Source organism: Anomalospiza imberbis, chromosome 1 (assembly GCF_031753505.1).
Source record: "Anomalospiza imberbis isolate Cuckoo-Finch-1a 21T00152 chromosome 1, ASM3175350v1, whole genome shotgun sequence".
Classification (NCBI taxonomy): domain Eukaryota; kingdom Metazoa; phylum Chordata; class Aves; order Passeriformes; family Viduidae; genus Anomalospiza; species Anomalospiza imberbis.
In genome coordinates this window covers 132,168,931-132,191,894 of record NC_089681.1, presented here as the reverse complement: position 1 = coordinate 132,191,894, position 22,964 = coordinate 132,168,931, and the positions used below count along the sequence as shown (strand labels likewise).

The 22,964-nt window shown below is 37.9% G+C and overlaps 2 protein-coding genes across 2 annotated transcripts in view; both read right to left on the bottom strand.

The window, feature by feature from the left end:
• Positions 1 to 13,441, bottom strand: part of LOC137486856 (macrophage mannose receptor 1-like) — a 34,651-nt gene extending 21,210 nt beyond the window's left edge. Inside the window, exons 1-11 of the mRNA XM_068212395.1 lie at positions 13,169 to 13,441; positions 11,769 to 11,942; positions 10,008 to 10,169; positions 8,996 to 9,109; positions 7,786 to 7,932; positions 6,449 to 6,631; positions 5,447 to 5,601; positions 4,158 to 4,271; positions 3,136 to 3,251; positions 2,079 to 2,227; positions 1,001 to 1,200 (exon numbers count right to left, since the gene is read on the bottom strand). Coding sequence (XP_068068496.1) covers positions 1,001 to 1,200; positions 2,079 to 2,227; positions 3,136 to 3,251; positions 4,158 to 4,271; positions 5,447 to 5,601; positions 6,449 to 6,631; positions 7,786 to 7,932; positions 8,996 to 9,109; positions 10,008 to 10,169; positions 11,769 to 11,942; positions 13,169 to 13,229 — 1,575 coding nt within the window. The 5' untranslated portion in view covers positions 13,230 to 13,441. The remainder of the gene's footprint in view (positions 1 to 1,000; positions 1,201 to 2,078; positions 2,228 to 3,135; positions 3,252 to 4,157; positions 4,272 to 5,446; positions 5,602 to 6,448; positions 6,632 to 7,785; positions 7,933 to 8,995; positions 9,110 to 10,007; positions 10,170 to 11,768; positions 11,943 to 13,168) is intronic.
• Positions 13,442 to 16,599: 3,158 nt separating this feature from the next.
• LOC137486837 (macrophage mannose receptor 1-like) overlaps positions 16,600 to 22,964 on the bottom strand; it is a 32,573-nt gene continuing 26,208 nt past the window's right edge. Inside the window, exons 24-30 of the mRNA XM_068212364.1 lie at positions 22,542 to 22,774; positions 21,574 to 21,739; positions 20,353 to 20,505; positions 19,805 to 19,921; positions 19,433 to 19,594; positions 17,405 to 17,437; positions 16,600 to 16,769 (exon numbers count right to left, since the gene is read on the bottom strand). Of these exons, the coding sequence (XP_068068465.1) occupies positions 16,600 to 16,769; positions 17,405 to 17,437; positions 19,433 to 19,594; positions 19,805 to 19,921; positions 20,353 to 20,505; positions 21,574 to 21,739; positions 22,542 to 22,774 (1,034 nt within the window). The remainder of the gene's footprint in view (positions 16,770 to 17,404; positions 17,438 to 19,432; positions 19,595 to 19,804; positions 19,922 to 20,352; positions 20,506 to 21,573; positions 21,740 to 22,541; positions 22,775 to 22,964) is intronic.

The window sequence follows — 22,964 nt, the reverse complement described above, 5'->3', positions numbered from 1 at the left end:
CGTTCAAAAAAAGATGGAAAAACTCAACCATGGCATTTTGCAGTAGAAAGCAGAAGATTTTTGAGGAATGGAAGAGGAAGGGTAAGTCAGTGAGTTGGACTGGAAAACATAAAATGGATACAGAATGTTGTTTGGCCAAGTGTGGACACCAGCTAAGGAAGAGCTTTTTTGTGTTGAGGTGCAAGCATACAAATACAAAATACACTTTCTGCCATGAGGAACATACATTCTTGGACTAAGGATATGTTTAACAGGACTAAGTGCTTGACATTTTATAGAAATGATGATTAACAACTTAGTAAATGGCAGAACCAATTTAATCATAATTGCATGTGACATAGAAGCTCAGACCCTTGTAAATACAGGAATAAAATCAGCTCTGGTCTCCCAACAGGCAGAAAGTCTCAGGAAAGAGAGTGAGAGCAGACTTATATAAAGACATGGAAGAACAATGTTGCTTATTTATTTACTTGACTATATTGCCTTTTATTTCCTTTTTTCCTTTGCAAAAAAGGAAAGTTTTTTAAGGCATTTTTAGCTAAATCAAGAGAAGGCTCAAAAGTTTTACTTGCTGTAAAGGGTCACAAACTAAACCCAGATCCAAAGTATTGCTATGATCATCACATGCTTGTGAGAAAAGGTTGTCAGAGAGGCACATTTAGTCTCAGAAACATTGTTTTCTGTAAATGACACAGCCAGCTCTTGAGATGTAATACTACGTTTTTCCTGAAGTTCCAAACTCCTGGAAGCAAATAAATTAGGTGAGGTTCTCACCTGGCATTTAGATAAAAGAAAGCATATTTCTAGCACTCTGTGTTTATCATTTTCCGTTGTTGACTTTGGTTACATTTGATGGATTTTTTCCCACATGTTTTCTTGCCTTGAATACCAAAGAGAAGATCATTCCCAAATAATGCCCCAGCATCTTGGTGACCAGGTCACTGTCCCCTGGTCTGCCCCTGCTGAGGCTCCCAGTGAAGGTGGACACACACTTACTTACTTTGAGGCATGAGTCTGCCCGGGAGGCTCTGTCCCAGCCTTCGGCACATGTGGCCACAGGGACCTGTCCTGGAGGAGCAGGAGGTGACGCTCCTGCTGCCCGCTGTTTGCAAAGATAATTTGATGTCTTCTCACAGCTAACAACATCCCATAATCCAGCTGCAAATCCTGTTCTCATGACAACACAGCCTTGCTCTTTCCCTTTGTGATGTGGAAAAGAAATGAGTAAAACCAAAGCCTTAATTGCTGGCTAAGGAATGAGACCTTTGCTTTTATTCGTCGAAAGTTATGAAAAGAAACATGCAGATTATTAATATTAAAAATATCCTGGATATAAACCAATTTTTAATGTCAACTGTCAGAGGCCAGATATGGGCCAATGAGTCCCACAGACACAGCTTTACCAAAACCAGATATCTGCAGCTTCAGAAAACAAATCTTCCATATCTTGCCACCCCAGGGAAATCTCAGGGAAAATGGCCCTTGATTAAATTTACATATGTAATAGATGACCTGACAAGTACTTTGGAGTTCTCAATATCCTGATAACTCAGTTTCAAGAAGGGTGATGTCAAGTACAACAGGTTTCTTTCAAGGCATAACTAGGTGTGTGAAGGCAAGGCTCACAGGTAGCTGCTAAACTGTATTGCTAAAATGCCAAACAGCTACAGGTTCACTGCTCACTTCTCACCTATGCACATTGTGGGTCAAAAAACTGTCCAGAATAATTTTTCTAAAGCTGATGAGTTGTTAACTGGTCTGGTGTTAAAAATGGCAAAAATAATTATACCATAGACCTTGTTAACTCCTACACAGTACTGATTCAGTCAAACCCATCAAAATCTGTCTCTGCACACCTTGGCAGGAGGTTGACTTACACCAACACCTGTAGCTCAGCTGTGACAGTGCTGGTTGCACTGGTGTCAGACACAGTGACACAGTGGTGGTGCTGGCCACCTACAGCTACAGGCACAAAACATAGTGCCCACTCTAATTTCTAACCAGGGGAATGAAAGCACAAACCTGTGAGAGCTGCAGCTGCACTCCTGCTGCAGGGGTTGAGCCCATGCAGAGCTTACCTGGCATGGCTGTGTTCCAGTGTGTGAAATGAGCAGTTTCTCCATTGGTCCACCTGAAACTCCCTTTTTCTTCTGTGTCAGAGAGACCAATCCAGAAATATTTTTCAGACCTCAGCCCCGTCAGACTAATCAGAAAGGTTTGCTCATGTCTGCAGTGGGAAACAGTGTTCATTCACAGCCTGTTAGTGTGCAATATTAATCTAAGTGATAAAAACAGAGGAGTTTTAACATGATTCCAAAACAGCAGCTCCTCAGTGAAATCCAGGCAAAACCCTGTTAGACATTAAACTGCAGTCAAAAGAATTTCATGAGGGACAACTTTCTCTGTACAGCTGAAGGCATCTTAAACACCACAAATTGCTGCTCCCATGGGCTTCTACTTGTATTCTACTCTTTCCCCTGTTTTTCCAAATGTTTGAGGAGTCTCCAATAGACCATCAAGACAGGAGCAAGCTGTCAGCTTTGCTACCCATCTGAAGGCCATCATGGTCCTCAGGGGCCGTGAAGCCTCTGAAGCCTGACAGGGTTGTAGGTAGATTAGAGATGATACATTCTGGCTGTGGGAGAGGGCAGGTTCTGGGGAAGATTTCCTACATTTGTTCAGAATTTGACTTAGAAGGTAGTTTAGGAAAATATTTTTATTAAAGCGTTTCTATCATAATGAGAGACCACCTGTAAGTAAGTAGATGGAAATTGTAGCACCTACTTTCCAAAATCCCAGCAAACCAAAAAACCCAACCAAACAACCAAAAAGAAAACCAAAAACCCCACCAAAGCCAGAAGTTGCTTTAATTATGAATTGAAAAATAAAAGGAAACTGTTTAGTTCAAGAAGCCCCCAAATTTGAGAGTTGCTATAATGGATTAACTAGATAGCCCTACAACACTGAGGTGTTTGCTTTGGGTTTATTTTTCCTGCATGGATTATCTTTGCATGCCTTGCTACAATAATATTTTTTGAAAATGCTGATAAAACACTTTGATGAATTCAAAAAATGGAAAATTCTTGCAAGTTTCTCCATTAAAAGCATTGATTTTTAAAGAAGTTATTTTCCCACCTGCTTTCCACCGTAGCTAGATAAGCTTTGCTCTGTTCACATGTCTTATTTGCTTCTGAGAATGTCAAAAGTGCAGAACCCACCAAGTAACAGTGAAAACCATATCTTTTCCAACCCTGTGACAAACATAAGATTTTTAATGTGCAGTGGAAAGATACTTCAATGTAGGAATTTCTCTGCTCCTGTGTGTTTAAATATTAAATGCTCCATTTGTTGCAGCTGAGTTTAAAACAAAGATGAGACTGGGCTGATCTGTTAGTAAATAGAAGTGCTTTTTTAATGCTGTTCACTCCTACAGGAGGCCTTTTTGTTTAAGGGATGGCATTAAGATCTCAGTTTTCATCTCTTTTTTGCTTATATGACTTTTCAAAGAAAATTGTGACTGCTGTTTGCTGTGGCTTTCCAGTGCTCTGTAAAGTTGAGATTATGCAAACTGAGTCTATAAGGAGCATGTGATTTATTCGGGGGACCTGCAGCTCCAGCTTTCCAAAACTGCACAGTCAGACATAATGAAATACCAAAATATTGCAATACAGAAATGACTTCACATACAAGCACAGCCCCCAAAGCTGTCCCTGTCACTCCCAAGTACAAGGAGTTCAGAGATTTTCTGAGCCAAGAGGAATCCAGAAGTGCTTGTTTTCAGGGAGAGCAGAAAGGAGGAATATCAGTAAAACAACCCCAATTCTTCCTGCTCTTACAGAGATCTCTGCTGACGAATACAGACACAATGCTTTTCTGAATGACAGGGTGGCTCATCTGGGAATGGAGGGCAAGGCAGGATTCACTTACACGTACATGAATCTCAACTTTCTTAAAAATTTTCAGAACAGAAATGGAAAATGCACATCTATTAGTAAACTACTAGCAGGAAAAGACCAGATCAACAGTAGATTTTCTATAAGTTACAAAGACAGTATCCAAAAGAAGCAAGAACTGATTGATTCCTGTACACTTTTTCAAAGTGTAAATGGATTCCTGTACACTTTTTCAAAGATTATTATTTATGAGAGAGCATTTACTTTCTGGCAGCCTGGGTCCTCAATTGTCTCTTTTTCAGAGGATTGTGATGAAGGCTTCTTCTTACAGACGTAACCAAGCTGCTTATTACAAACATCAGTTGCCCAGTATCCATCCTAGAATGGCAGGGAGAAGGAGCAAATGTCAAGGAAGGGCACTCACAAGCACAGCTAGTGATATTTCCCTTTCTTCACAAGGCCAGCTGAAGATTTATTAAAACAAGTAGACACATCGGTAAGTATACTAGTTTAAGATTCATTTAATGCTGTTTTGAGATGAAAGAAGGAAATTAACATTTTGAAGTATCAACATTACTTCTTATCACAACTTTTAAATGAAAGGGTCTGTAAAGATCCATCTCATCTGCAGCTGATAGGATCTGCTTTTGGAGCAGGATTATTTCGCTACACTGCTGGAAAAAAGATTAATTAAACCGAACTAATGCACATCTGCTAGGGTTGCAGTAAACTTAACTATTTTATCCATCAAAGAATCTGAATGTGACTGATTGCTTTAAAAAAACATAGCCTATTTAAGAAGAACTTTTCCCTCATCCCCCCATAAAATCTGATTTAGGATCAATTCTTTTGGTGCCTAATATTGACAAACATTAACATTATTCTATGACATAAAAGTTCTCTCAATAACAGCATGCATTTCATACCAGCATTTTAAATTCTTTTCTTTCAAAATTCATGACACTTTTTGTGTGCACATACATGCGCATGCACATGCAGGTAAATGTATCAAACAATCACGTCTTGCAAGAAAATAAAGTTCATGAGTCAAGCAGTCAGAAATACTATAGAATTTTAAATTAGCTTTTTGTAAGGTAGATGACAGCTGAAGAAACAGGTCCTAGTGCCATGTGTCTGTGCCTAGATGCCATGTCCTGGTGATGTGACACTGAGGGACAAAATTGTCTATCTGATTGGAATATGAGGTATGCAAATAGCACCTATGGTACCCACACAGGGTATTAACTGGTTCATCTCTATTCCTCTCCCAGAGCTTAAACTTTTTCTTTGCTGAAACCAAGGGAAAGAATTTAATGGAAAATTTCTGAATCAGAATTTTCACCAGACAAAGAATTTCAGAGGGGGGTACTGGGAAAATGCTTCCTCTCCTTCTGATATCTCCTGACATCTGAACTTGTCTTCTGGTTGATACCAAATTTGGAGCAAAATTATTTCAAGATAATATAAGGAATGACATCTGAATAAGCACATAAGTGATTTTGGGTGGATGCAGTCAGCAATTTGCATTGCTGTAAGATGGGTGCATGTTATACCTGCCCCTTCATAGTGACGCAGTCCTCCAGACCGTTGGTGTAGGTGGGATGCCGGCGCTGCCACTTGGTGAACGTCACAGGGGTCCCGTCACTCCACTCGAAGTAGAAGTGAGCCTTCAGGTCATTCAGACCCAGCCACAGCTCTTCTGTTGGTTCTGAAGCATTACAATAAGTTTGGTTACTCTCCACTGTGCAGTGAATGCTTCCACATGCAGAACAAGCAGGGAGTGATAAATTTGGCATGTAGTACACAGGAGGTGGTCTTTGTGCTTTTATAAAAATGCTGCTTCCTCTCACATTTCTATAAGAAATGTGTTGTGGAAAAACCATCAGATTCCATTCAGAAATGCAGATTTTAATGAACATAAGGCTCTTGACAGCTGACAGATTTTTGCAACCTTTCTGTGATTCAGAACAAAATTGCCCTGGGCATGAAGACATTGAATGGCTGTAGGTGTCCCACCTCTCAGGAGATCACACTGAGTCCAAGCCACGAAGACACCTGCCAGGACATTAGAGGACTTGTGTTCACCAAGGACAGCATCTGCAGTGTCAGGGCTGGTTACTACAGATCCAAGGAATATCAGAAGTGAAAATATATTGTTTTCTTAGGGGCATATGTAGCAAGAGGTTAGCATCAGCCAGAGGTTTGAATCTCAGTAAGAAGCTTATCTTCTAGGTTTTTAGCTCAGTTCTAAAGCCTTGTACATATAATTTAGGTGCCAAAAGTGCAATCATTACAGATCTTTATGTGTCTCTGGAAAGAATACCTTTTTTTTTTTTTTTCCTCCTCCTTTATAATGTTTTACGGCATGGATTATTCCTTGATAAACACAGATATAGTTCTGTATTTATGCAACAGCAACAACATAAAAAAGCATGGTAAATTGCATTCAGTCTTTCACTTTCGATATTTCAGAGAAAGCACTAAACTTTAATATGAAGTTCAGCTTTTATGTCACAGATGGAGCAAATGCAATACAGGCCTACATATATACTCACTGTAACCAAGCTGTGACACTAGAAAGCTGTATTCAGCAATGTTGTGGATGCTTGCCAAATCTCCATCTTGCTTTTTACATGAAGACAGAGCGTCTTCCCATGTTTTGGGGTCCCGGTGAATGCTGTAGCAGTGACCTGCATATGGCCACCAGCCATCTGTGCACTGAAAAGGCCTCAATTCCCCTAAAATCAGAGCACAATTTTTCAGAACAAGAGGAAAATAGAGGACACAAGAATGAGGTCTCTTGAGTACTCTTTACAAAAATGGAACTATATGAATAAACATAAAGCTATAGTTGGCAATTCAAAGTACATTCAAATGAAAAGCAAATATCATTAAGGCAGAGGATGTAAATAGATTGAATTCTTCTTAAACAGAGAACCACTGAAAAATGCCCACATTGTTTCAGAAATGCAATTTGAAATAATAATCTGTGAGAAAAGAGAGAACAAAGCAGACATCAGCCTCTCCTCTCTCCTCTCTTTGTCACTCGGTCTTGCGCTGACTGTGGTGACTCACATTGGCTCTGCCTGCCGTATGGTTTCTGACAAACTTTTTTTCAGGTATGTAAAAGCATGAAGCAGTTCTTTGACAACTGCAGGTCATTAAACCTTGTAAATCAGTGGGGACTTTGCATATCTTCTCAGTGGCATTTTTCAATCTTATATTCTTAAAAATGTAACTTGGTCTTGCTTTTAAAATAGAATCCTGTGCTTCTTTTTAATGTTCTTACTGGAGTGAAGATTCTCTGAATTTATTTGTCTACTTTCTTTAGTGTAACTTGCTTTTTAAAAGTAGAATTTAAAACTTTCCCAGGTAACAGTCTCCAGTGGACCCCTCTCACATGGGGCATGTTCACAGCCGTGCTGGTGAGTTGGGGTGGCCCACAGATATAACAAGGTCTGTGTCAGTGTTATTGCTGCTCCTGCTCTGCTCATATGAAACCAAAGCACTGCAAACTGCAGTCATCAGACAGAGGAGGACTTTTTTCACGGATATACAAGCAACTGCAGGTATTCATTTGGAGCAAATGAGAATAATATTTCTACCATATTTATGCAAATTTGCCTTTTGGCTCTGGCTACCATGATGGAGCATCTACAGTCTGTCTTGCAAGAATGAATGATAGAGTGATGGAACAAAATAATAATATTCTCCTACGAATGTTTAATACACAGAGGGAGAAAAAAGGCATATAAAAGCATAAAAAAGTCTGTGTGTCGTGTGTAGCTGTGTTTTTTGAAGGTTTCTAATATCTTAGTTGAAAAATAATGTTGCATACAAGTTTCTCTTTCTAGAAATCATAAAAACCTTTCTTTTTATTTGACTAACCTACCTTTGGGCATAATGTCAGGCTTTGAACTGAAGGATCCTTTTTTACAAATGTAGCCTAGTTTCTGATTGCATGCTTGGTTTTCCCATTTAGCATTCTTTCTGGGATTCAACAGTCCACAGATTTTACCAGGGAGCAGGAAAGGACTTCCTTTAAGTAAGAGAGAAAATAGAATCTCACAGCAAGGAATTAATAAAAAATATTAACAGAAACATCATATTACCAGTGGAAACATCTGCTTTTTATGATTTCTTGAATCACTAATAGGAAGAAGCGCTTCCCTACAGGATAACTGCCTTGAAGTTTATACAATGCTACATTTAGTCAATACCCTGAAAGAGAAATAATGACCATCCACCGACTTTGTTCTCAGGATAGTACTGGGAAATGTCTAATTGTTTACCTGACACTCTGGTTCTTACGGGAAGAACTGCTGAAAGTGGACATTATTGAGTTTTATTATCCTTCCTATATTTCAAGAGTTTCCCAGTTCGGCTTTCCTATGAAATAACCTTTTTCTTTTCTTTTGCCGTGTGTACAAAACTCTGTAAGCAGCAAAGGAGATTTCCTGATACAGCTCTTGAAAACTTAGAGGACAGTTTAATTTTTCCTTTGACATCTTGAAACTTTTCCAGATCAAGACACAGCTTGGAATACTCATGGCACAAAACAAACACAGAACCAAAAAAAACCAAAAAGCAAAGAGAAGAACTTGCCCTGTATGAGGAACACTACAAACCCCCCCATTTCCCTTCCTGAATTGCCCAGTGCAATTTTGCATAAACTGTTGAGGAATTATAAGCTGGCTGCCTAAGCTTCTCAATAGCGTTTAGAATTTCTCCAAACAACGCAGAGCCACTATTAGCTAAATATTTTGCTACCTTTGGAAGATTTGACTAATATTCACACTTGTGAACAACATGTTATGGAAAATTCTGATCTTTGATGTGTAGGGTTATGTATCATTCCAAATGACACTCTGCTTTCATAAACAAGCTCTCTGTTTAGATAAGAGAATAGAATAATATGCTATAACTGATATCCACAATGAACTTTGTAATTTGAAAGTGTTAGTCTAAAAACAGGGATCTAGATCTTGAGCTATTGTAAATCAGAATGGGCTTTCCTAAAATAAAGTTAGGTAGGGAATTTTTTATTAATTGGTGTATTATCAGAATTAATTCAAAGATTACAATATAGATATATCTCTTACCTGGAGCCCAGTTTAAATATCTGAAAGGGCTGCCCCCAGCCCATTGCCATCCACTGTTGAAATCTAAAGCATTCAATCCAATCCAGAAGGCAAAACCAAATTCTTTTGTTAGCTCTAAATTAGAAAAGAAAAATCCCTCAGTTGTATCTCTCTATTTTTATTCATAGTAAGATCATCTAAAAGAAATTAAGTGTAAAGTAAGAAATTCATATTTCTTATTTTAAACCAGCCCCAAACCAGTACTTTCTGCATTACTGAAATGCACTGATTACAAAAAGTAAAATTTGTAAATGAATCTATATTGATTTAACACAGATGTTAGTAGGGTAAATCAACATCTTATTTCATTATTTAAATAAGACTTTATTTTTCTCACTTGCTTTTATTAGAATACAAGACATGTAAAAAAGCCCTGATATTCATAAGAGAATTTTGCTAAAAATCTTCTGTAACAAATTTAATAGAGTAAAAGAAAAAGTGAATAAGTAATTTTCCAGATTTTTTTTCTGTGGGAATCCTTTCAAAGCCCCTTTTACACTATTTATAACCAAACACATGCTGTGACACCTGTACCTGAAATCCACTGGAGTTATTTTGATTTTATGTATGCAAATGCACCCACACTAGGACCAATCTAACCATCATCATATGTTCTCCTGAAAATATTAATAGTCCTTGAAACACAGTGGAGAAAGGTAAATTAGAGGACCGGTCCATAGCCCTGGTCAGGTTTGAGTGCCCTTGCACAAAGGTGAGCAGAGAAAACCCTTCCCCTGGGACCGACTGCAGGAGCTGCAGGAACTCCCATCTGGAGCACAACGCTGGCATGGGGACATTTCACTCCCAAAGAGGTTTGTGACCAGTGCTTCATAAAAACCCCCAGGCAGTGGAAGGGCAGTTCAGACCATCTCCCTTTGGTGGCTGCCCACCCTGCCCTCTTTCTTTGCTGAGGTAGACAAGGCAGCCCACTTGATCACAGCATTTTTTAAAGTCTTGTTCTCTATCCTTTTACCTCCTACATATGCTTGCTCCTGAGTCTCTGCAATACTTAGTAGTTCTGCATTTTGCTGCTGACAGCTTTTCCTTGCTTGGTGCCATGTTAGTGCTGATTCTGAGTTTATCTGATAGTGAATGCCAGTTGAAACATCTTCTGTCCAAAATCTTTCTGTGTCATCTGGAAGAAGTGACATAGAGCACTGTTCTAGTGGATTCACATATACCAACTAAAAGAAAATAAAATGTATAATAATGCAAAATCTCTAAAGATGCACGCTAAGCATCAGAAAAACATAAGTCTAGGCATCAAATCAGAAAAATTCATATTTTTTAATTAAAAATATTATTTAAAATTTCTTGCTTTTGAATTTTCTCATACTGCAAATGCAATTCTAGGTAAACCAGACATATCTATTGATTGAAATAAAGAGATTCCAGGGTAAAGTCAGAGGAGAAAAGCAAGTGTGTTGGTGAACTATGACCCTGGAAGCTCTTCATGCCTCCAGGGTAGGAATGGGTAGGAACTCCCTCTTAGCTCACCATCGAGAGAAACATTTTTTTCGAAAAATGTCAGAAGGTGCCCTTTGACAGCTTGAGGAACAACAGAAGAACTCTGTGTAACACCAACTTACAGCTCAGCTGTTATCTTTGCAGAGCAACTCACAAACCCTGGTGAAACTGATAGTAAAAGGGTTTAAAATCATGGGGATTTGGGGGGTTAGAAGGAAAACTAAGCTTAGTAGGCCCTGGGAAAATACCCTGGGAAAGTATAGGCCTTGTACTTGCTAGAACTGCCCCTGTGTGCTAGTATATGATAAATGATGGAATTGTTAGACGTGATGATTGTTTAGTAAATAAATATAATTACTGTTTAATCGTAAGAATAGTCATGGGAAACTGTGATCAGGGGCTTGAGAAAGATACAAGAAATTCATGCTTGGATAAAGTCAATGTATACAATAGAACAATATAAGTTTAATAATTAATATGTAAGTTATATAATGATAGAATATAAAATACATTCAGCTGAAAGCCATGTCGGAGTCAGATTTGGGTCTATACCCCTGATTCCCAGAGCTCTGCAATAAAAGCACCTGCATATAATCACATCCCATGATTATGTGTGTTCCTGAACGCTAACAAAACTGCTGTGTTATTGGGAAGGGCATTGGGGAGACCAGTGTTTGTGTCTGAACTGGAAGGATCCAAACATAAGTTCAGTGCAGAAGACAGAACAAAGCTGGGAGAAGAAGATAATTTTCACAGCAGCACTTTTGTGTAGGCTGGCAATAGGAAACTAGAACAAGGTAGAAAATTAAAGGGGAAAAAACCTAGAAAATAGCAGTTTAAGTGAGAATTGACCTATAGGGAATGTCTGAGGAATGAAGAGAAATAGGAATTTTTTGAAAGGAAGGTGAATGTATAAATAGTAAGATAGATGTCTAAAATCATGCTGTTCATGCTGTACACTTAAGTCCCATAAAAGAGCCTCTTCACCCCTCTGGTTCGCAGAAGGAAACAGTCAGGTCCAGCATTTGAGTCAGAACCTTTCTGGGCTGAGCCGCTTTTCAGTGGCACCTCTTGCTCTCCATTTAGTACAGAGAGAGCTCTCGGCCATTGGGACTAGTGTCCAGTGAGGTGATTTTCATTTGGGCCACTCTAACAAGGTCAGTCAGGCAGCTGTGCAGCTGGTGGCTTATAAAAACCCTGGTAGCTCAGGAGATGGTCTGCTCAACAACATTTCATGACAAGTTAATGAATAAAATGCAAAACTTACTTATTAGTGGGCAAAATCCATAGAGTTTATCAGCATCAAAATCTGCAGTTGTTGCACACCAGAGCAGCCCATCTGACCTGCCAGCATCTGTGCAATCATTGTACTGCTTGTCTTTGTATTTGAAAGGGAATACGCAAGGCTGTCCATTGGCATTTCCTTGTAATGTAAAAATAACTAGGGGGAAAAATTGTTGAAGGACATGAAAATAATAATAAAATCATATATGTAAATTTATAGTAATGGATCTATCTATTATATATTTTTCTATCTAAATTGAGAAGTTATGCAATCTTTTAAAATTTATTTTTATTATAATTTCCTCCCTAGTTTAGCTACAGATTTTAAATAAAATGTTTTAGTAAAATGAGAAGTTTAAATACTGTGGTTAGAATTTGATACATATACACTGTAGACAAGTCAAATTCTGTGAGGAAAAGTTGGTGATATGTTGTGTTTCCTGAAGAGTGAAAAACTACAAGAACTGAAACAACAGTGAGTTCACTGCATTTTTGTTTTCTGCACAGCTCAGTAAGTTTGCTTTATTTGCTTGATTACTCTATACATAACCACTCTTTCACCTCACCCATTCCTTAACTGTTGAAAGAAAAAGGACGACTGACCAGAGAAAATACAGACCAGATTGTCATGAGCATATTTACACAGGGAAAATTTTAGGTTTCAGTTGCACATTTCTCCACTTGGAGAACTCTTGCAGATTCATCCTAAACTCAGATTCTTTAAGGTTAGAAATGCTTCATATTTTTAAACTATTATGGTATAAAGGGAATGTTCTTTTATAGTGAAATTTCTGATATAGACTCTCAGTCTCACATTCATGCAAACTCGTTCCTCCACTCAGTTCTCCACACATTACTGCTTTACCATTTCTCTCTGTAACTATACCCAGTGACTGATAAACATCTTCAGAGTAGAACTGTTCTTCTAATTTGGTGAGGCTGGAGGGGAGGAGCCAGTTCTTCCTTCTCATACCTCATGTCATGGGGCAGAAAGAGAAACTCACACAACTATCGTGTAAATATGTAAATCCCTTGACTGATCACTGCACCATGGGTTATGATGAGGAAGGTGAATGGAAAGAGGTCCATGCTCCCTCATCTTTCATTTCCATCCCACACAATGCCATCTGATTTATTATTTTCACAGAAAGAAATTCCACTTTAAAGATCCTTTTCTTATTACCTCAATTTTTCCATCATCCCTACACCCTCCCCTTTTATTCTGTGAATCAAGAACTGCCAGGGTACCTAACATACTCTTTATATCATGTATCAAATCTGACAAAACATACAAAATAATCAGTTTTTGCATTAAAATTGTAAAGCTACCAAAGGTAAAACATTTTTACATCTAGTTTAATACAAAACTAACAGGAAACTTACCTGATGACTGTAGTGAGCATTTCATGAGGGAAAGAAAAACTAGAAACCTGGAGAAACTCATTGCAAATGTAACTTGTTCCTCATTCTTCTACCAAAAGTTAGATTAGAAGACTGGCAATATATAAAAATCCTTCTCTCTGCAGATAGTAATGGGTCCTTCTCTGTGTCAACGGGTTGCTGGATAAAGCTCTGTACTTTAAATAAGGAAATGTCCTGTCACATGGTATTTTGAAACAACTGGAGTACACACTGTAAACACTGCTTACTTTGAAGAGCAAGTCCCTTCCAAAACTGAAGTCTCCATCCTTGTAACTAGAGGTGGAGACATTTGTCATCTTTTGTGACATTGCTAATATTAATTCAGGTTAGTTTTTGGGGGTGCTACACAGGACAGACTTGGAAAAGCAACTTGAGAATTGGGGACAAGAAACCCGCACTGAAATATCATCAATTAAAGCCCTCCGTTTTAGCCCTTGCATCTCAGAAACAAAGACAAAATCCCAGTACTCCAATACATTGCAATAATGTCACAGCACTATATATGTAGAAGAAAGAGAACAAACTTTGCAGAAACTGCAGGTTTTGGTGCATTATGTGCTCTTGCTCACTTTGAGGCAAATTTAGCATGAATACGCTGGTTTATTTGATCCCAGTTTGGGGCTGGGTTGTTCATAATTGCTTGTCAAAGAAAAAGGTGATGGTCAACACCGTAGTCTCGTGGTAAGCTTTCCTGTAACAGCAAGGAAACTTTTTGCCTGGAATACTTTAAAACTTTACCAAGTAAAAGGATGTGTTTATCTATCTGAGAAATTCCTAATGAGGCTGTTTCAAGACAAAGCCAAAGACAAGCTAAATTGGAAAAGATCCTTTTAACCTGTGAGCAAAGTGCTCATCTGAGGACTTGTATTGGCATGGCAGTTTTTGTACAAATATGCTGCAAAGCCCTACTGCAAATGTTCACAAGTCCTGTTGTTATTCCTTCTGTTTATTTACATGAGTGAAATTAAAAGTTGTGATAACAAAACTGAAAAAATCAGGAAGTGAAAATGCCAGTAGTGATATATATATATATATATATATATATATATATATATATATATATAAGATATATAAGCTGAACAGTAGATGTCATAGGAGGAGCAGCTATCGTTGCTTTTGTTTTAAAAAGAGTGTTGGGGAAAATTATTGCAAGAACCAGGCACACTTGTTGACTTGGCTGTAGAAAGTAGTAGGAGAGAAAAACATTTTCAGAAAAAAAGGGTCTGGATTACAGCAAAGTTAGGAATTAAATTATTTGTTTAATAATAACTATTTTATTTGCAGGTCACATTAAAGGAGGGCTTAGCATGAGCCTGGCTTGCAAGAGTAGCTCTAAGTCATAGAGCTGAATGGTGCCACAGGCACCAATGTGGTGGGGCACAAATAGAAGCTGACTTTCCATATTTCAGGTACATCTCAAATAACAAAATGAAATTGCTCTGACAAAGGAAATCTCAGGGGAAAATACTTGGAAGAAACAATTCCTGCCCAGTTCCCTTATTTTCCTCACTAAGTGCCAGCCTGGGTCTAGTTCAAACTGGACTTTCTTATCCCTCTTATGTAAATGGATGCTGTGAGGATTCATCCAGGGCTACAGTGGTGGGGAAGGATTAATGCAAAAACTGGGGTAGACTAAAAGAGGAATTGAGTACTGCAGAGCTCCCCATTTGGCATGACCAACCAGCTTCACGCCAGTTGCAAACTTTTTGGGGTCAGTATCTTGTGTGCTGCAATAACCTGTTCTCAGCAGCGTACTACGCTCTTGCTTGTGTTTACACCAAGAAAACCAGAGTTCAGTGCTTAGGAAAGCAGCTTCATAAGTTTGTTTTGTTTTTTGGGTTTGTTTTGGTTTGGTTTGGTTTTATCTTTTCTCCAACTTTCCAGCTTGCTCAATAGACTCTGTGCAGCCTGGGGAGGGCAGGTTGTTTCCTGGGGATATCTGCTAAGCACTCTTTCTCATAAAGTGTTTAGTTTCTTAATTGTATTTACATCTCACTTAATAGCTATCTTGTAGTGCTTTCTACTGTTTTTCTGACATCTAAAATTTAGTCTCTTGCAGATTTCAAGTACAGAACCATCTGCTGCATTCCTTATTTTTCTGTTCCTTTTTCTTGCATTTGAAAATGGGAAGTTGGCACTCATTCAAGTTGAATTCAAAGTGGTGAGGAGAGAAGCCCTTCTTGTTATTGACAAAAGAGTTACTGTGCTGACAGGAGCACCCCCTTTCCCCTTTCCTTCACTTGATTCACAGGGAATGATGAAGCTGAACATTTATTTATTTAATTATTAGAAAATGTATTTATTTAATTAATAGAAAATTTATTTATTTATTTATTTAAAAGCGTTAACAAAAAAGAAGCAAGATTGTCAGGGTAAGAATATTTTCATTCATGTAAGTGAACATAATACAGTTAAAAATCACATCATTGAATTGAAAAATTATTACAACTTATACCTGATCTTAATATTCTTGCTGACATGAACTGTGTTTTTCACAGCAGAAAATGAACATGACCAGGTTTTCTATCCCAAAGTTTTCTGAGAAAAGAATATGAAGCAGTTTTATAAGTGTAATAGGATTTAGCCATAAAGAACAATAAAAGTACTGGTCTGAAGCAGTGAAGTTTGTAGGGTTAAATGAGTTCAAGTTTGCAAGAGTTAGGTTCTAATTTTTGAGATTTTTTAGTGTCCACAATGTCACAGCAATGCAGTTCTAAATGGCATTTGCACTTTTTTGGACATTCATTCTCACTAGTTGACTTTCATAGTCCTTTTTCAGTACACGTAATTGTCTTTGACAAATTTTTTTGCACAACCCTCCTTGCTAGGGCACTTGAGAACATCTTGACCATTACAAAATTATAACATCAGACTCTAATCCTGATTGTAAAATATGCATGATTGTCACCAGAGGACACAAGGAAAAACGACGCACCACAGCTTTGGTCACCATGAAGAGACTAATTTATTTTTTCTGACTCCAATCATTTATAGTTCTCAAAAGGTGCCAGTGGATTGGAAGGTGAACGTGCCACCTCTCCAACGACATTGGACAAACTACCAGTCTATCAAATTTCTCCGCCTCTATGAAAGAATGCAAAACAATAGGTTGTTTACAGAAAATTGCGTGAGAAAGTTGTCTACAAGAATGTAAATTCAGAAGGCTTTAGAAAATCCTAAGAAATCAGGGCGACACATGATAAAAAATCAGCTAGTGCTAAAGAGGAAAGTGATTTAATTTGTGTAATGTTTAATGTAAGGTTACACTAAGTCTCACTTAAGATCTGACTACAGACTTTTAACAGATACGTCCTTCAATTTCAGCGAGTATTTACTGCTCCAAGTAACCTGCCACAAGACCCATTCTCACCAATTCTTCTGTCACCAAAACATCATCTTAATAGAGTTTCATTGCCAGAATCTGTTGAGAGCTGGTTTTGTCTTTTTCTTTTGTAGAAATAGGCTGCAATGCCAGCCCCAAAAACTGTTAAAATAGCCAAGAAAATGAGTGGCCAAACAGAGACATGAACAGGTGGGTGAGTCTCTTCATTCTTTTCCATGCCTGAAATGAATCCATATAACTGTGAGAAACCATAGCAGATTTTATTTCCACATACAACATGAAAAGCATAAAGGAGATGCCCTCTCATGCCTGAACTTGAAGGCTGTAAATCTGAGCTCTGAATTGCTGCTAATCAGTAGTCAGGTCTCTTTTCCTAAAGCTAACATGGTTTTAGTGGATCTCGAGTACAGTAATGTACAATGCATGCAAGGGATGCTTTAAGAATGTAATGAAAATGTATGCTTTAGATGGATGTGGGAAGCTAATAATTGGAAATTAGTGTTACAATATTTTGTTACATGATTTACAATTATATCTTTATAAGAAACTTTCATATACATCTGCATAGTTTCCAACAGCCAAGTTAAAGCACTCTGTAGCTGTTTTCAAAGTTCTTCTCAAGTCTGGTCACTGCTGAGCTTGCCAGCTCAGGGTTAGCCCTGCAGCAGTCCCACTGGCCAAGAACAGGTGAGTGCTCCTGTGCATGTGAAAGGCACCATGGGGTCACCCGGAGTGATTGATAACTGTGCAACCATCAGTAGGACTTGCTCTCTAAAAGAGAGTGGTTTGGGAAAACTCATTTTAACTTCTTCCTCTATTTAGATTTCTCTTAATTTTCTTATGAAAGCTCTTACCTTTTTGCTTTATGGGACTCCCATTCAGCTCCACTTCAATGAATTTCAGAGAGAAATCATATGACACTTTATTAGAATCTGTATGTTTGACTATTTGCAAAAATAGCACAGGAACAAAACCCCTTGAAGCTCTACTATCACATTAGTAACATAAATGTCTGCTACAAAAGACAACAAATTGAGGCAAAAAATACATTGCTTAGCTTTCACCTTCCTATTTAACATTACTTTATTTACTTTTGAAGCTTTATATTCTTTTTATATTACCAACATTAAAATACTGACTCTTTTTTATGTTCATTCAAAATGCCTTTTCACATTTTTCCTGAAATATTATTTTCTACGTACTAAGAACATGATGTATCACTGGAGATTAGTTTTAAATGGACTATTTTGGGAAGATCTGCATGTCTAGCTGTTACAAAATTTTTGGTTCCTAAAAGTCTTCCTAAGAAAACACCTACAGAATCACATGAGTAATCTTCCTATTCACCTCTGTGTAAGATAGAGACAGAGAAAAATTAAAAACCTTTTTTACATTGGTTTTTTGCTATAGAAGAAGTGCAAAAAAAAAAACAGTTTGGCACTCAGAAATGAAGAATTATACGCGTAGAATTAAAGAGTTCTAAATTATCATGAAAATATTTTTCCTCATGGCTCTTCTACGTTACAGTTTGCAAACACCCTTGGTACCCAGAGGAGAATTTATAAAGGTGAAATATAGAGTGAAAGCAAAGCAGAATGCAAAATGAATAGATACAAAACAACTGTAATCCCTCCTAAGGCAGGAAATAGTACGTATGGGACCTCTGTATCATTCAACAGATGAACTTTAGAGATTCCTTATTATTTTAGTACTATGTAGGATGGAATGTATTTTGGATTTTTTTAGTAAGTCTTTAATAAGGATTAATTGATTTACTGCCATGGGCATGTGCTGGTTTAAGCACAGAAATTAACAGTGCATGGGAAATGACTATTTCTTGGTACAGTTCAGCATCTTTTTATAATTAAAGACTACTTAAAAAAGGACTAAATGCTAACCCCAAATTTTCAGTTATTTTTTCACCACCTACCATGTCTTGAGATGTCTTTAGCATTAAAATCAAATTTTTTTCAACTTTTCATCAATAGAATCTTTACAGCCCACCTTTTTTTTTTTTTTTTTTTTGAGGTTTTCAACATAAGCCAGAGATGCTACCCATGATTTACTGGGAACAATGCAAAAGCTAGAAAATTAAACCTGATCCCACAGCTACTACAAAAGAATGTGCAAAGGTTTAACGATGGCTACCTACCATTTTTTTAGGTTAGATAGGTTGACTTTTAACATCTAAGTTAGAAGAATAAAATGATACTGCTTTATTGCAGACAATTTCCTTTGTATCTCCACTTGGGAATAATTCGTGTAGTATTTTATCTCTGAAGCATTAGTCTGGTATATACAGTATTGAGTGAAATTTTCCAGAAATGCTAATGAGACAGCTTCTCTAATTACTTGAAGTTTTCATTTAGAATGGAAATATTCCTCATATCATTCATTATTGCAATACAAATAGGTGACGTTTTAGGATCTCTGGGGCATTACTGAATCAGGCCAATATGAAGCCAGTTTGGTATGTTGGGAAGTAATATATTTTTTGAGAATAACAAGCTGGAAGATCAATTATTCACATTGATTCCTCCTTGCAAGGGTATAATAACTGTTACAATAATCAGTTCTTGGAATAGCCATACCCTTGCACAGGTATTTGACAGGTGCCACATCAACACCTGTGTTAGACACTCAAAAGTTTCTGAAAGTTTCATTCTCAATTTAGGCTGTACAGGATATTACTGTATTTCCATGTAGACAGTGATTTGGAGAGCTTGCACTCCGCAAAAACAGGCAACTACAAATGGTTAGAGAAGTGGGATATGCCAAACCAAACTGCCAGGAATTACTTCCAGAGCTGTGGTGAAGGGCTGTAACAGTTACTAGTGAACAGATCTGTCCTGTCACTAAGGGCTGACACACTGAGGACTTACCTTTGGGTTTTTTGCAGATAAATCCTTTTTCTGCAGAGCAATCGCTTTTGTCCCAATAGCCAGATGGTGCAGTTATTTCCACACACTGATGCTCCACATCCAACTCTTTCTCCTCCCAGTTAACAAAGTCCAGGACAGCATTATCTAGCCACAACCACTGACCTACAGAGCAACTCGCAGAGTAAAAAAAAATTAAAACATATCTATTTCATTAATATTTTAAGTCCTTAGTTCAGCAATTTACTTTTAATATCCATAGTAAGACACTCTTCAGTGGAAACTTATGGGGGTTTTTTTGTAAAAGTACTGTAATCCTCAATTTTCTTGTATCAGCAATGAATTTTTCCATTAAAAATTGAAATTTAGGCATACCTTCCACATTCTGGTAAAGTCCTATCCAAAAGCCTCCTACTTTATTTCCAAGTGGTTGAATTTTATGAGTCAGAAAGTGAGATTCATCCATGTTTTCTACTGAAACCAAGGTAGCTCCTGAAAGGCATTAATAAGCAAATAACCATAACCTACATGAGTAACCACTGTAATGACCTCCTTTTTTCAGGCTGTACAAACAATAGCTTCTGTATTAATGCTTCTCTGTTGGTGTCTCCACTGCTTCTTGCAGAAGACAATGACCTGGAGGTACTTAGAGGCTGTGGCCATCACTGCTGCCTACAGGATGGTATCCCACAAGCCAGGACGTAATGGGGAACTCATACGCAGGGAAGCTGTAGACCTGAGAGGACAGAAGGCTGTATAAAGTGACTCATGTCAGCTTATTTTCATTGTGCCAGCCTTAGAACAGCTTAGTAGGTAAAAAAAAAAAGATTCATTTTTTTAAAAAATCAATATCTTCACATTTTTATGCTAGTTTTATATAAACATTGGTACAAATCTTTTTAGTTGATAATGAAGGCTCTCACCTAAGTGAGCACACTCAAGGGAGGCCAGTGCCCAGGTTCTCTCAGCTGATGCTTCAAGGTAGTAGCAATGATCATGGTAAGGGATCCAAGCTTGGAGTTCATCTCCTTCAGGACAGTCTCCAGGCAGCTCAGCAGGGTCAGTAGGAGCTATCTCTAAGGAAGCCATATGGTATGAAATTGGTATTGCATTGTGAATCATCTCTGATTCTATGACACATGTGTAAATGGTGTGAGATTTCTCTCACTCAGCTTTATTTGTCTTGACATCTACTCATGACTATTCCCACATTCCCCCAACCCAGACAACAGGGAGAGCCAAACAGTCAAAAGTGTTAAACATCTTATTTCTCAAATCACATTTCTCAGGACAAGGAATCAAATTGCATCCTGCAACATCTAACTAACTGCCTTGGCAGCACTTTCTTGGCAGAAAGCAAACCCTGAGGGATGATAAAAATCTCAAATTTGCATTATCACAACACAGAAAGCTCTTGTAGGCTAATGAATCATTAATGTCACAGTCCCATGTTGTCTGGCTGCTTAGTCTCTTCATGTTGTCACTTTATAGAAAAAAAAACATCAGTGGAGCATGCCTCTGCCAAATCAGACTCTGTTTCTGATCATGGGTGCAACTCCAATTCACTTTGATTGGTCTGCATAAGCAGACCAAATATATGCAGCCTTAAAACATAAAGGAGGGAAAACAGCACGATTCTACAAAATCTAGATGGAAACATGCCTCTGCATATATCTGCAAAGAGTTAAAGTAACATTCACATTGCCAAGGCTCTTACAGTTTTGCCTCTAGCAACAGTGAATGCATGTGAAACTCTTGGCTGTATTTCAGATCAGTGGACACTCGTGTTACCTTCCCCAGTTGAAGTTGACACAGTCAGTGCACACACTAATATTACACACAGACTTGTGATTTATGGTCATGTCTTGAAAAGAGCAAGACATACCTTGAAGATAGAGCTTCATCTTATGGAAACAGTTTTACCATGATAGCAGTGCAGCCATATGGATTTGCACAAGAGCCTTTCCTGTGCCTAAATTCATACATCATCTAATAGCAAACGTCCACATTCTGCTGGGAGTTAGATGCTACCCTGAAACATAGTCCTCTGCAGGGGTAACCCAAGCTAGAGCGAAATATCTAGGATTAGACAGGCTCATGGAATTAGGAATGTGTCTTTAAAATTGTTACATGCCTTTGCTTACCATCTGGTATCATGCAAACTGAAAAGTAGCTTTCATTGCAAGATGCTGTTTTCCAAGTACCATCAAGATCAAGGTAAACACAAGCATTGTTCTCCTTTGGTTCCCCTGCTGCCCATTTTGTGTACCTGGTTTTCCAGTTATTGGTCCATTTGTAATAGCCACCAGTCTGAAAACAAAGGAATTCTGGTAATAGATTTTTTTAACATAAAAAGTTCTGTCACATAAATATAGTATAAATATAATTATATGTCTATTTGATTTTTTTGGGAAAAAGGGGCCATTTTTAAAAACCCCATTCACTGTTCTAAGCAATGTCACCAGGCAATTTGAGTTACACAAGAACTACATATGAACAGTGTTCAACACTGCATTGCTTTTGGGAGGATTTTTCTGAAGTAACAAACTCCTACAATATGGCAAGAAAGTCAGATGAGGCCATCTTAGGTCATTTAGTAAATCCTACTTCAAGAGAAGCAATTACATAGAATTTGTCCTCTCTGCTCTGCCTTATTTAAATTAAAATTTGGAGCTACTTGTGCATAAAGATTACTTGACATTAAACATTAAACAGTCAGCTTAAATCTTAAAATATCAGCCACAGTAACTTCTATTAATATATTAATAGCTCTAAGTATCCCCCTGCATAGCAGGGTGTTTGACTTTCAGAATGGCCAACAGTCACTTCATGACCGCTGCACTGTCTGGCTCAGTCTGCAGCTTGACTTCTGTTTCTAGAACTTTCTACTTTCATCTCCTGCTTCTTGCCTAACATTTTCTGTGATTCTTCACTCTGTTTGGTGGATGAAAATCGTTGACTAATTCTAACAGTACCCCTAGATTTTTGTGCATTTATACAGTGAAGCCATTCAGAATACAATTGTTCCGCTGTTCTAAACTGGTTGTCCAGAGGACGATTAGAGCAGGAAAGTTCCCTCAGCACCTGCCCCTCCCATCTATCCAGCACTCACCATATTGCTGTTAAGACCAATCCATACAGGTTTTCCATATTTCAGCATCTGGATCCACAAGAATGAATGGATGTAGGCATCTGAAATGCTGGCAAGTTCCGCAGATTTGTCTTGGCAATTTCTTCTGGCCTCTTCCCATTGCATTTCAGATGAAATGATGGAATAGCTACTGTCACCATAACGAGTAAAGCCAGAGGCTGGATTTGTTGTTGGCAATTCAGGCTGTGAGGGAACTATGGAGGAAAAACTGAATGGATGGATTTACAACATATTGCTCTTCTGTAGCGCTCAAGCTATAAAAAATTGCTCAAAAGGCTCAAGTCAATAAAAGTCAAAATCTTTTCTTAAGCTCATGAACAAAACAAAAAAAAAAAACCTAAATAAAAACAAACAAACTAAATAAAACACCCCCAAACCCTAAAA